A 12849-nucleotide genomic window follows, 5' to 3' on the forward strand; every position below is an offset into this window, starting at 1 on the left:
ATTGTGTGAGCTGTTTATATATTCTGGAACTTAAGCCCTTGTGTATCTCATCTTTTGCAAATATTTTCTACCATTCTGTAGGTTGTCTTTTTGTTCTGCTTATGGTTTCCTTAGCTGTGGAAAAGCTTGTAAGTTTAATTAGGTACCATTTGTTTAAGAGATGTTTTCAATAGCTAGTTTCTATGTTGCCTAAAAGCAGCAAATATGATCTTCTCTGCTGTTGGTGATGAAGTCAACAGACCAGGGAGCCTGAATGTGAAACTGATTAAAGTAGGTTATTGGGTACTTGTTAAAACAGTGTAATGTCCAAGATTGTCTACTGAACTGGAACCCACTGTACCCCACTTTGGACTATATATGACTGGAGATATTGATTGGGAGAGAAGTGGGAATACCCTTATTGTGCTGAGGGATTCGCTCTGGCAGCTGTGTCCACCCATAGACCCTTGATAATGTTCAGGTGGCTTTTCTATGTGGCACAGGCTGCTCCCTTGGTACAAATACCCCTGGAGGTTAAATGGCACACTTTTGTTGTCTTATTTGTATCACCAATTCAAACAAATAAATGAAACGCATTGTTAAAGAAAACTTACACCAATAAAATCCCCATCCCCAACCCCATGTGCACCCTGTGCTTCTGTTTCCAAAGCAGGGATGTCACATTCCAAGGCAGGCTCCTCAAGGCATTCCAAGAGCCTTCTGGCTGGCACTTAATCTTATTTATGCCATGGGGTCCCTTTGGCAGACTGCTGAAGACCATGGCCCACTTTTCAGAACCAGGTTTTTAATGCATAAAATAAAATACATGGGATTACAAAGGAAGCCAATTATATTAAAATATAGTTAACACAATGTTTAAGAAGTTTGTTACAGCAATATGATACATACTTTTAAATTGACATTATATAATAAGATCTAGCTAGAGTTTATCTAATAACTACTGTAATTTAAGATATTTGCAACAAGTGTGATGTGATGTAAACAACCTATGGGTTCTACAGGAGACTAAGTCATAGATACCTACTGCCACTGTGGTGTTGCCTACATTCATAACGGAAGGAAATGCTAAATGTCAGTTAGAGGATTAGTGAAAATAAAAGTGTAAAAATTTTTTGTCATCCAAATTCATAGTAACCTGAATTCTCTCTCCCCTGGTTAAGAACTCCTCCTGGATAAAGTTACCCCAGGGGTTCACACTTCACTGGAAGCCCCACCCCACGTCCTGAAGGCTGGAGCCTTTAGGCCACCCACACAGAGCTCAGAGCTCTCTCTGCGGGGAGGTTTTCCTTCCAACTAGTCCTAGGAATTTGAGGGCAGAAAAGAAGGGCTCCTTAGCTCGTGGGTGCCACTTTAAATAATGCATCCTTTACTGTGGAGGGGCTTTTGGGTCTCAGAACACCTGGAAACCAAGTTTTAAGTTGCCTACGCCAGTGTGACTTCTCCCCCAAATTCTTCTTTTAAGCTGGGCACAGATCCCTGGACGCTCCGGGGCAAGGCTGAGCTTCAGTTTTCTCATCTGCAAAAAGAAAATACTCACTGCATAGGATTGTTAGGAGAATGAAATAATAGCTGTGCGTTGTAAATTGCACAGCACTATGAAGGTTTGCACTGTTATTCTTTTTGACGGTTAGGTCTGTGAGGGAATGAATGAGGAAAGACTGCATTTGCACGTGGGCCTTGGTCAGCGAGCACCCGCTGATCGGGCGATCAGGGCGAGCGCATCACAGAGACTTGCCTTGCTAACAGGTAATAAACGCCTTTCCAGTTCTGCGCCGAAATTGCAACCGTACAATTAAAGGGCTTCTCTCCGGGAGGACCCCCGGCCTGGGGCTGCCCAGCCCGCAGCTCGCCTCCGGGTCTCCCCGCCGCGGCTTCCGGGCCAGGTGCGGTGCGCCAGGCAGCGCGGGGCGGCGGCGAAGAGCAGCGACGGGCCGCACCGCAGCCGGGCCGGCCGGGAAGGTGCCGGCGGCGGGCGCGCGAGGAGGGGCCAGGGGTGGGGAGGGCCGGGGCGGGGCCGGCGTCCTCGTCACTTGATAAAACGCCTGCGAGTCTCCAGAGAACAACGGGCTCATTCAGTGGTCGGGAGCTGCCCGCGAGGGGGAGCGGCCGGGCGGAGAGCACGACTCGTCCCGGGGGTGGGGCCGGGCGCGGCAACGAGAGGAGACCGAGGTGGCCGTGGCGGCAGCGGCGCCGTAGCCTCCAACCCGGCCCGGAGCGCAAGGCGGCCGCGCAGCTTCCCGCTCCTCTCCCCGTGCGCCGGCCCATGGCGGCCGCGGGGCAGCTCTGGCTGCTCTACCTGTCGGCGGGGCTCCTGCCCCGGCTCGGCGCCGCCTTCAACTTGGACACCCGCGAGGACAATGTGATCGAGAAAACCGGGGACCCCGGGAGCCTCTTCGGCTTCTCGCTGGCCATGCACTGGCAGCTGCAGCCCGAGGACAAGCGGCTGTGAGTTTCCCGACTCTGCCCACCCCACCGGGGCGCCGGGCCGCGCGCGAACCTGGACGAGGGCGCGCCGCGTTCCCGCCGGCCCGCCTGCCCCGCCCGCCCGGGACACAGTCGACCCCGCCGGGAGCGGGGCCCGGCGCCCCGCGCGCTCGCCTCCGGCCCCGCCCGGCGCCGCGCCTCCCCCCTTTCAGCCCCGGAAGGAGGAGAAGCCGGGGGTCGACCCCTGCGAATCGCGTCCCGGTGCCAGGCGGGGCTGTCCTCGGAGAGTTTACATTTTTTTTTTTAAACGAAGTGCTTTCGGGCGGTCCTTGCCTTCGGGCATGTTTGCTGGGAACCAGGCAGGTGGCACGCTTCGCCGAGCTTCACGTGTGTGTTTGGGGCGGGGGCGACGTGGGAGTGGAGAGGTTGCCGTATCGCTGTGGTGAGGTGGCTGGGAGGGTGGTTCAGGGAGATCCAGGCCTTTTCCAAACTCAAAGAACACCCCGTGTCCCCGCAGACCCACGTGCCGCGGAGAAGTTGGAAAGTCACCTTTCATCACGTCCTGCGTGGCTCTCTCCGAAGGGCGGGTGCCCCAGTAGGAGAGACTTTTGCATGCCCTCCCCCACTTTTTAAAAGATGGAACTAACCAAGCACCTGTTCTCGGGACTCTATCAGCTGAGAAAACAAGACCCCCCTAGTGGTGTGTCCGGCCCCCGCCCAAACTCCAAAGCTTCCGGCGCCACCCGAGACCCTCTGGGCCCAGCATTGGGCAGGCCCTGCCGAGGGGTTAAAGCAAAATGTCCGTTCTGGGCTGGGGCTTTGCAAACAAGGTTTGGAAGTGACAACCCCCCACCGTGGCATAGAGGCGCTCCTCCCTGGAGGAAGTGGAGACCGGCACTCTGAGATTCTCCTTTTCGTTCTTAGACAGTGTTGGGTTCCCACATGATCAAACTACTTAGGCTGGAGAGGGTATTTGGGAGTTTAGTCGCCTTAATCGCTGTGGGGCTGCATTCTTGATCTGTGCCACCGAAAAATAAACTTCACAAAAGGTTCCCCCTCCCCCCAGGCCTTTGGTTGAACTGAGGTCCTTCCAGGACCAACAGACCGGAGAATGCAAAGTGCGGCCACAGAAAAGAGAGGACTTTGTGTTTGTGAGAGGGAAATGGAATTTTAGGGCTGGAGGAGACCTCCTGATTTCAGCAATTAAGAACTTTGGAATGAGTGAATATTGTGGGCCCCTGAATCTTAAAATCAGATTTTTCAGATAACACCTGCCAGCGAAGCAAAGAAATTAGTTGGGGGTGGGGAGGCTGAGGGCGGGTGGTCTGCAGGCTTGGCCAGCTGCTTATACTCTGCTTTCTCTCAGTAGAAATCATTGTTAAGCTGTAAATTTGAAATGAAAGGTGGTTTCTGTTAACTCAGTTAATGGATGACGTTTAGTGTCTCTGAAACCTTGCATGTGTAAATAAATGTGCATCCACCCATATGGAGAATGAACTTGTTAGTGCAGAAATGATTGTGGGCCAGCAGAGGGAATCCATTGTCATTGGCATTCTTTGGGCCAGTCGCCTACTGAAGCTGGTGGTTTCCTTGAAATACTTGTTCCAGCAAACACTGTGCAGGGGAACGACTGGGGCAAGAAAATACCCTGGGGATGGAGACTTGTGAAACGTGACTTCAGCCAGGAATCTCTGTCACTAAGGGTAGCAGCATGCTTGCTAAAACTTGTTCTTGCTGGTGGGCTTCTCTGTTATTAGAGCTGCTGCAAGGGTGAGAGTAGGCCTGTGTTTGAGCCCTGATGCCTTCTAGAAATGCTCTTCTTAGAGGTGACAGAGGGAGGTGGCCCACTTTAAGGGGACTGTATCTTTCCCTAGAGTTTAAAGTGTGGCAGTAACCACACTCTTAGGGGTCTGTGGTTTATGTCAAAAGCCGCTTCCTGCCCCGCTTCTTTTGGTCAAGTATTGCAACAGCATTGGCCCTCTTGGGAGAACCAGCACACACGGGCCATACCCACATCAGTTATCACCTTTGTCAGTAAAGGGTGTGGGTATAAATAACAGCCAGTGAGGATGAGATCCCATGACTCATGGGCCAGCTTCCTAAACTCTGCACTTTATGGAAAAGCTCAGTGGGAGTATTTCAGGGACCTGGTGAGAGACCTGAGCTCAAATTCCTTCTCAGTGTTTAACAGCTGTTAGTCTGAGCCTTAGTGTCTTTATCTGTAAAATGGAGATATTACTGCTTAATAGGGTTGTTATGAGTATTAAGAGTTAATATGAAAAGTGTTTAATTCCTGCCTGGCATGGGTATTTGCTGACTATGTGATAGCTGTTAATCGCGATAAATTTAGAAGCAGTAATTGAATCCCTACTGTGTGCCTGCTACTCTACAGGTGTTAAACATCCTGTGATTCTCACTCTGTCAAAGAGGAAAGCCAAAGGTTATTGCAGTTTGGGTAATTTTAAACTTAGTCACACTATGAAACCCGTTTTCAAAGCAATTTAACTTTAATCCATCTTAATTAGACTTGTAACAAAAGTAAATTTCTTAACAAAGGACTTGATTGAGGCAGGTGAAGTAAAGTATCAAACATGTGTGAGCAGACCAGATGAATGCAGCATTATGGAAACCACCATAGATTTTTGTGGGTTAACTTTTCTACAGTGCTATTTAAATATTTAATAACATCTTCAACTCTGGTTAAGACTTTATAACAGAATAATATTGTATCTGAGAGCCTTAAAACATGTTGGGTGTTCCAAAAACTTTGGGGACTGTAAAACTGGAATAGAGACCGTAAAACTTCACTCTGGTTTTTAGGCTGTGTATTAAAGAAGGTTCAGGCTCCAAAAGATTATTAGATGGTTGGTTCAGTTACTGAGGTCAGGGTCTGAGCGCCTTGGAATCTTTCATTTCTCTTAGGTAGTTAAGGTTGAGTCACCCCGGCCTAGGTAGACAGTATGGGATGATGTCTGTGGGTATGTCCGTCCTCTGAATCATCCATCCCTCTTAGATCCATCTCTTCCCGGAATAGCTGTGTGTGACTGTCTACAGGACAGAATCTGAAAGGAAGAGTGATATTAAGTGAGAATAAGTGATATTCTCATGGAGCAATTCTGGGTATGTCCCAGTCACCATTTTGTTCTCTTGGGAAGTTTCTGATGACTGCTGTCGTCCCAAGGCTCTCCAGGCCCACTATCACTGCTGGTGTGACTCTGTAATGTCGGCTCTTGATTTTTTGCAGACCTTTGATGTTCCTGCTTTAAAATTCATGTTTACTAAACTAGAGATCATCTAGTCAGACTGGCTCCCTTTACAGATGAAGATACTGAAGCCGAAAGTTAGGAAGTGTCTCAAGTTTCACAAGTCCTTAAGCAGAATCTTAGCAGAATCTGGATTTGAACTTGGTATTTCTGACTCATGCTCATTCCACCTCTAAAAGGAGAAGTCAGAAGTATCCTTCAGACCTGGAGAAATTGGCCGGCATCTGAGTTGTGGAAATGTACTTTGTTAGGCTGATTTATTAAGCTGCTCCCCATGTGGGTCAGGGCTGTCTAATTAAATATCTGTGCCTGGGCTCTCTTCCTGTTGACCCTTATTCCAGCTGGCCTTGGATCAGCTTCTGGGTCCTTCCTTCTTTGCCTGTCACTCCTTCCCCTTCTGAAAAAGCCCAGTGAGAGGTGACAGGAGCCAGCCCAGGATCGGAACTATGTCCAGGATGTCTGCCTAAGCACTTGCTTCCTTGCATTCACAGTGCCATGTGGCTCAGGGCCATCACCCAGGGACTGTGTAGGTCACCTTAAGTCCTGAGAGTGGAGAACAAGCCAAAATGGGCAGGGAGATTTAGAGAAGATCTTAGGACTCTGCAGGAAAGCAGAAATAGACAAGTTTAATTGTAACCCAGGCTGGTGTGAGCTCATCCAAGCAATGACTTAAGGTTGGAAAGAAAGGGTTGGAGTATTCCTGTGGTATGAATAATATATCGGGAAAGTCAGGTGAAATGCCCATGTAATAAAGTTCTCCGCTATTGTAAAGAAGCAGTTACTGTGTTCTTAGCTGTTTAATACTCTATTTTGGCATGACATTTAAGCTTTTGTAACAAAATAGTACTGGAACTGTGGTGCATGGTTCCCCTAGGACCTTGGCTCAGGGTATGGCTGTGGACAGAGTGGCCAGTGAATTATTTGGCACTTTTAAGGTAGACAGTGGAGACATGATAGAAAATACTATCCTATGCTTAGATGACAGGGTCAGTTTTACCTGGAACACTGATTGGTTCCGAGTCAGCTCACCTTAAAGAACAATCGTTGTGAGAACCAGTTTAAATTTCTCCATGAAAGCCTTTAGAGTCCACCCCATACTATAGCATTTCTTCTTCCTTTGAAGGTCTGTAGCCCTTAGTACCATGTGCCTGCCAGTTCTGATGGCTTTGTTTAACTGTTACCTGCCATTTTCAGAGAATGATCTAATCCCTCCCAACTGAATGATAGGTTATGTGAGGGCAGGGGTCTTAATGTTCATTTCTTTGCCTGATAGCACCTACCATATGCCTTGCAAATACAATAGAGTCAGATCATACACTCAATTTAACTTGTGAAATCAACTTTTCCAGCTCAGGGTAGAGAGGGAGAAAGCCCTTTATTTAACCCTTGGCCCTTCCCTGCCCCCATTAGGCATTGGTCTTTGCTGCCCCCAGGGAAAGGGAAACTGTAGTGGTAGAGCAGAGAGACACCTAAAACGTTAATTCTTCGTTTTTGAGTTTTCAAGAGCCCAGGTCCCAGCTAAGGGGTTTTCATGAGTGATTTTTAATTACACTTGACTTTTGCCTTAAAGGCAGACTTTCGAACTTAACCCCAGATATACAGGCTGACTTCCACTGCAGTGGGTACTCAGGATCTGTGGGTGGTTAAAATGAGACTGGATAGGGAAGGACAGCTGTAGAATAAGATCCCAAAAGCTACTTGACAAGGGTGTGCGGGTCAAATAGAAGTGAGCATGTTGAGGGCATTTGTGAGCTGATGGCTAAAGCTGTAGGTATTCATGGACAGGAAGGGAATCTTGGCTGTATGTAGCTCTTCAAGTGCAATGGTGGGGAAGCTGCTGACCCCTCCAGTGAGAGCTGTAGGATGGTGATCTGGGTGGATCACGTGTTGGGACCAGAGTTCTAGTGGCCTTTTGGGAGGGTGGTCAAGGTTGAGCCCCAGTAATAGGCACAGGGAACAGGGCCAGCCCCCACTGCTCGTCTTCCCCTTCTCTGTTTGGGTATAAGTTTAGAGTCAAATAACTAGGAACCTTAGGGGTTCTTAAACCTACCTGGTCATCAGAGTAACTTGGGGAATCTTTTTATATTTAATTTTAAAAATATAATTTTAGGCTCAGCCCAGATCTGTTGTACCAGTTTACATAGATGTGATTTAAGAATCTGTTCATAGAGTTTGAGCTAGATGAGCTTTCCTTTTTTTTTTTTTTTAAATGCAGAAGGTAACACATCATGTAGTGAGTAAGAGCAGATTCGAGAGCTAGAGTCTAGATCCCAGCTAGAGTCTTGAACTAGATAGGACCAAATCCTGCTCTGGCATTTACTAGCTGTGACATTGTGCAGGATACCTACAGCTCTGCTCCCGGGTCCAAGGTGTGGGGTTTCCCCCTTACACCACCAAGCAATTCTCAGATACCAGCAGTATGTCTTAGAAATCGACTCAGTTCTGACACTCTCTACCTGGAGATCGCATCAGATTTCACAGATGGGGGGTCAGTCCTACAAGACTGCCTGTCCCCCATTTCAGATGCCCGTCTCAAGTCCAAGTTGCCACCTGTGCAGCTGACAGACCAGCTATAGATTCGATCTTCCCAGGACCCCTTCCTTGGGTTTGATTAATTTGCTAAAGCAGCTCGCAGAATGCAGAGAAACATTTTACTTACTAGATTACCAGTTTGTTATAAATAGATATAATTCAGAAACAGCCATATGCACGGAGCAAGGCGTAGGGGAAAGGTTTGGCGCTTCCATGCTCTCTCTGAGCAAGCCACTGTCCCCAAATCTGCGTGTCCACCTACCCGGATGTTCTTCGGACTTAAGCCTTTTGGGCTTTTATAGACTGCATTACACTGGCATGATTGATGAAATCATTGGCCATTGGTGATTGAACTCAACCTCCAGCCCTTCCTCCCGGGAGGTCAGGAGGGTGGGACTGAAAGTTCCAACCCACTAATAATCAAGTGCTTGGTTCTCCTGGCAACCAGCCCTCCTCCTTAGGTGCAGTCGGAAGCCACCTCATTAACATAACAAAAGACACCTTTGTCGCTCTCCTCACTTAGGAAATTCCAAGGGTTTTAGGAGCTCTGTGCCAGGAACTGTAGATGGAAACCAAACATGTATTTCTTACTATAAGTCACGGTACCTAATCTCTCTAGGCCTCTCTTTCCTCAGCTGTAAAGTAAGGATAATTATACCTTAGACTAGTCCTGGCCCAAAGTAAGCACTTTGTGTTTGTTAAATAAATGTGGAGACCAAGGCTTTAAGAGGTGAAGTGGCCATGTCACGTGGCACAAGGTGCTTCTAAATCCACATCTTCCTTGCTTCCTGGCCTGTGCAGGGTGTGTGCTTTCTCTTTTGGGGGTTTGATTTCGATCAGGTTTACGTATACATCATCCCTTCTCTTCCATTTTACAGTTAACATGTTTGGAAAGCACATCTCAGAAAAGTACAGAGTACATCTCAAAGTACACCTCACCTTTTGGTGGCCTTTTGGTAGCTGCCAAGCAATATATAAATACCAGCAGGGTTTCAGTATACAGAGGAGATGAATGGGCAGACCGGTGAGGGGATGCTGAGGTTCTGGACAGGCAGTGACTTCAGGCATAGGACACTCATTCAGGGTGGAGTTACTCATAAGGAATACCAACTGTCTGGTTTCCAGATATTCTCAAACCTCTGTGACTTTGAAAGTACCACCCCACCCCTATCCCTGGCAGGCCGGGTAATTTGCACTCCACCCAGGGCAAGGCTGATGACGATTTGTTTTTCTTAGTCCTTTGTTTGGCATTAATGTATGTTAAGAAGGAGCTTGTGCAAAGCTGGATCTGATTGTCAGTGCTGAAGCTGCCTAAAATTGAAAGATGCATGGACAAAGTGTGGAAGTGGTGTTTTAGCAGATTTGTGTTCATTTGCTATACTGGTATTTAGAATTGCACACAGAGATCTCTTGGTACTAAATTAAGAGGCTAGTTAGTTGTCAATTAGCCCTGAACCGGCACAGGTCGATTGACTCTACCAGTGTGGGCCCCTGTTAGCTAATAACAAGGTGGAATGATCGCCATGTAAACTGCTGCTGTCTGGCTTTTTGTTTAAACAAACAGGGCAGGACAATTCCAAATCCAGTCACCTGTTCCCCGGTTGGTGTGTTTGCAGAATGACACCTTCATAGGCCACAGTGTAGCCGCAGAGCTTCCCTACATCACGCGTGCGTGCACACATACACAGGCTGGATTCTAGTGTTGGATACTGTCATTTTACCTAATCCCAACTTGGCCAAAAAAAAAAAAAAACCCCTTTAAGCCTCTAAAACCAATTAAGCGGTAAAAACAACTGTTCTGAATTAGGGGGAATGGGGAAAGTGCCATGAAAGAGTGCGGAAGGCCAAACCAGTGACATGGAGCCATGGATGCGCGCGTTTATTTGCCTACCAGCTGGATGTATTTTGCATGTCGTACAGTATGAAGATTACTTTTTTGAAAAGCCACTTCAGATAGAAGAAAAACCTTTTAGAGAAATAGGCTTTATGAGCCCGGGAGTATAGAAATAAAAATAAACTTTGGTATAATTTGAAAGGGGCACATTGGTTAGTGATATGAAGAATAAACAAAGCCCGGGGTAATGCCTGTGTCCCCGTGGTCTGTGCTTGCTTTCCTGGGTGATAGCCACGTTGCTATGGTCTGTTCATTTTGAAAGGGACATTCGTTTGTACTGAGGTTATTTTAATTCGGTGTGTGTGTGTGTGTGTGTGTGTGAGAGAGAGATACACAGGATCATAAACATTTAAGACCCAGAGGGTAGGATGTCACTGAACTGCAGGTCTCCTGAATCAAGTAACCTCTTTTCTTTGAAGAATCAGAGTCCTGTCTTCAGGATATACGGCCGTTGATAAGGGATCAGTCTTCTGTGGTCCTGATAAAGCAACATGCTATAAAGTTAACCAGAGGATCCCATGAGACTGAGCCATGGTGTGGGTGTGGGACGGCAGTATGGCTGGCCCATTCTGCACACTGGGAGTTTGGAGTTCTGTGCTCTCCCTCTTTGCTGAGGAGAGTGAAGAAATCTTTCCCACGTGCCCTTCCCACTGATAACGTCCTGTCAAATGATGACCTGACCCCTCTCCTACTGGCAGGTTAGTTTCACCTGTCCCATCGAGAACAAAGGTGTTTTGAAGTAGCGAGACAGAAATGTTTAGAATTCTACAAGGCTCTGGAGAGATTGGAGATAGGTAAGAAAAGATATTTAAAAACCTAGGGTGAATGTGAGGTCTTGAAAACCTATGGATTGGGCTTAAGGAATCCAGCTTTGCTGTGACACAAATAAACCTAAGAGTTTTTAAATAAGGAAAAGCTTCAAGAGGCTTAGATGTGATCAAATGGATATACAGAGACCTCATTCTAGGAAAATGGCTTTGCCACTGATGCCTCCTGGCTGCTGGGGAGAGTAGGTCCACGGGCCAATTTAGGACAATACTCAGAAAAAATTGAGAGCTGGCTTTCAGATCTGGGTGACGAATAGTCTCATGTGAACCCACAAGTGCAGAAAGAGATGGGTCTAGACACTGTTAGACCTTCTAGAGGCTCAAGGACAGGGACTTGGGGAGGACTGAAGGAGAAGCCCACTAAATTAGATGGTCCAAAGCTCAAGGGAGGACTTTGGGGGCCAGCTGGAGAAATGTTTTAATGCCCAGCACATGGTAAAGCTATTTCAGATTCCATGTTAGATTGGCCAGATTGGAAAGAAAAGTACTTCCTAAGTCTTGTATTTAGGAAAGGCCCAAGGGAGGGAACTGAGAAAGGGTGTAGGGTGTGGAGAGGCAGCTTGGGGACCCCTACTTAGAGCATGATTGCAGAAGGTGAGTGCTGAGAGACAGTGACTCCCTAAGGTCAGCAGCGCCACCAACCAGAAGCCAGCTGAGAAGGTGTTTCACTATCATAGGGTAAGAAATTGGTCTTCTGTAAACTCATTTCTTTCTTTGTGTGTGCATGTATATATACAGGAATATTTTATATTTCAACCTAAAAAAATAGGGATTTTTATCTTTACTGGAGCATGAGGACCAAGTAAAAACTTGGAAGGGAGAGCACTCTGGACTTGCTAGAAAAACCATAACCAGCTTCCCCTCCCCTGTAAAAGTTGTTAATAAATGCCCAGGCACTGTTCTAGGGCTGGAGATAGAGCAGCAAACAAAATAGATAAAATTCTTGCTCAGATTCTGATGGAAAAGATAAAGTAAATAAGGTATTATGTTAGATGGTAATAGTGATATAGGGGAAACTAAAGTGGAGAGAGGGACTAAAGAGTGAGAGTTGGGTAGGGAGTGGGTGGCCACCGGGCAGCCAGGGAAAACTTCCCTGGGAAGGTGCAAGCCATGTCAGTATTGGGGGAAAAGTATTTCTGGCAGTGAGAACAGCAAGTGCAAAGGCCCTCAGGCAGAAGCATGCCTAGCGTGTTCAGGAACAGCAAGGAAGCATGTAGTTTCCTTGGCGCCAAATTGTGTCAAGCTTTAAAGATCATTGAAAGACTGGCTTTTACTTTGGAATGAGATGGGAAGCCATTAGAGGGTTCTGACTTAGGTTTTACATGGATTTCTCTAGCAGCTAGATTATTGAAGATGGACTGTATGAGGGCAAGTTTAGATGCAGTGATCTTAATGCAGAAGGTCTTTTTAGTAATAGGTAAGAGATGATAGTGGTTTGGCCCAAGGTGGTAGTGGTGAAGATATTAAGAAGTGGTTGGATTCTGGACATATTTTGAAAGTAGAGTCAACAGGATTTCCTATGGACTAGATACAAGAGAGAAAACCTGGAAGGATAAAGTTGTCATACAGTGGTTTAGGGAGGACTATAAAAGGAGTAGATTTGGGGGAAAGAGCAGATGCTTAATTTTGGAAATCTTAGGTTTGACATGTCTAGACATCCAAGTGGAGTTGTTGAGGAGGCAGTTGAATAAAAGTCTGAAGTTTGGGTGGAAAGGTTTGGATTGGAGATGCAAATAGTGGAGCCATGTGCTTCTAGGTTGTACTTAGAGGGATGGACTGAATGAATGAGATCACCAAGGAAGTGGTGGACAGAGCTGCAAGGCACTCCCACGTAGAGGTTAGGGAGATGGGGGAACCAGCACCAGGGACAGAGAGGAATGGTCAGTAAGGTGGGGAGCTAGGCAGTGTG

General features: G+C 47.1%; 1 protein-coding gene across 2 annotated transcripts in view; it reads left to right on the forward strand.

Annotated features, from left to right (window-relative positions):
• Window positions 1-2056: 2056 nt before the first annotated feature.
• ITGA6 (integrin subunit alpha 6) overlaps window positions 2057-12849 on the forward strand; it is a 76347-nt gene continuing 65554 nt past the window's right edge. For both annotated transcript variants that reach the window (XM_072961163.1, XM_072961162.1), the window contains exon 1: window positions 2057-2445. In XM_072961163.1, coding sequence (XP_072817264.1) covers window positions 2264-2445 — 182 coding nt within the window. In that variant the 5' untranslated portion in view covers window positions 2057-2263. The remainder of the gene's footprint in view (window positions 2446-12849) is intronic.

The sequence above is a fragment of the Vicugna pacos genome, chromosome 5 (assembly GCF_048564905.1).
Source record: "Vicugna pacos chromosome 5, VicPac4, whole genome shotgun sequence".
NCBI lineage: Eukaryota > Metazoa > Chordata > Mammalia > Artiodactyla > Camelidae > Vicugna > Vicugna pacos.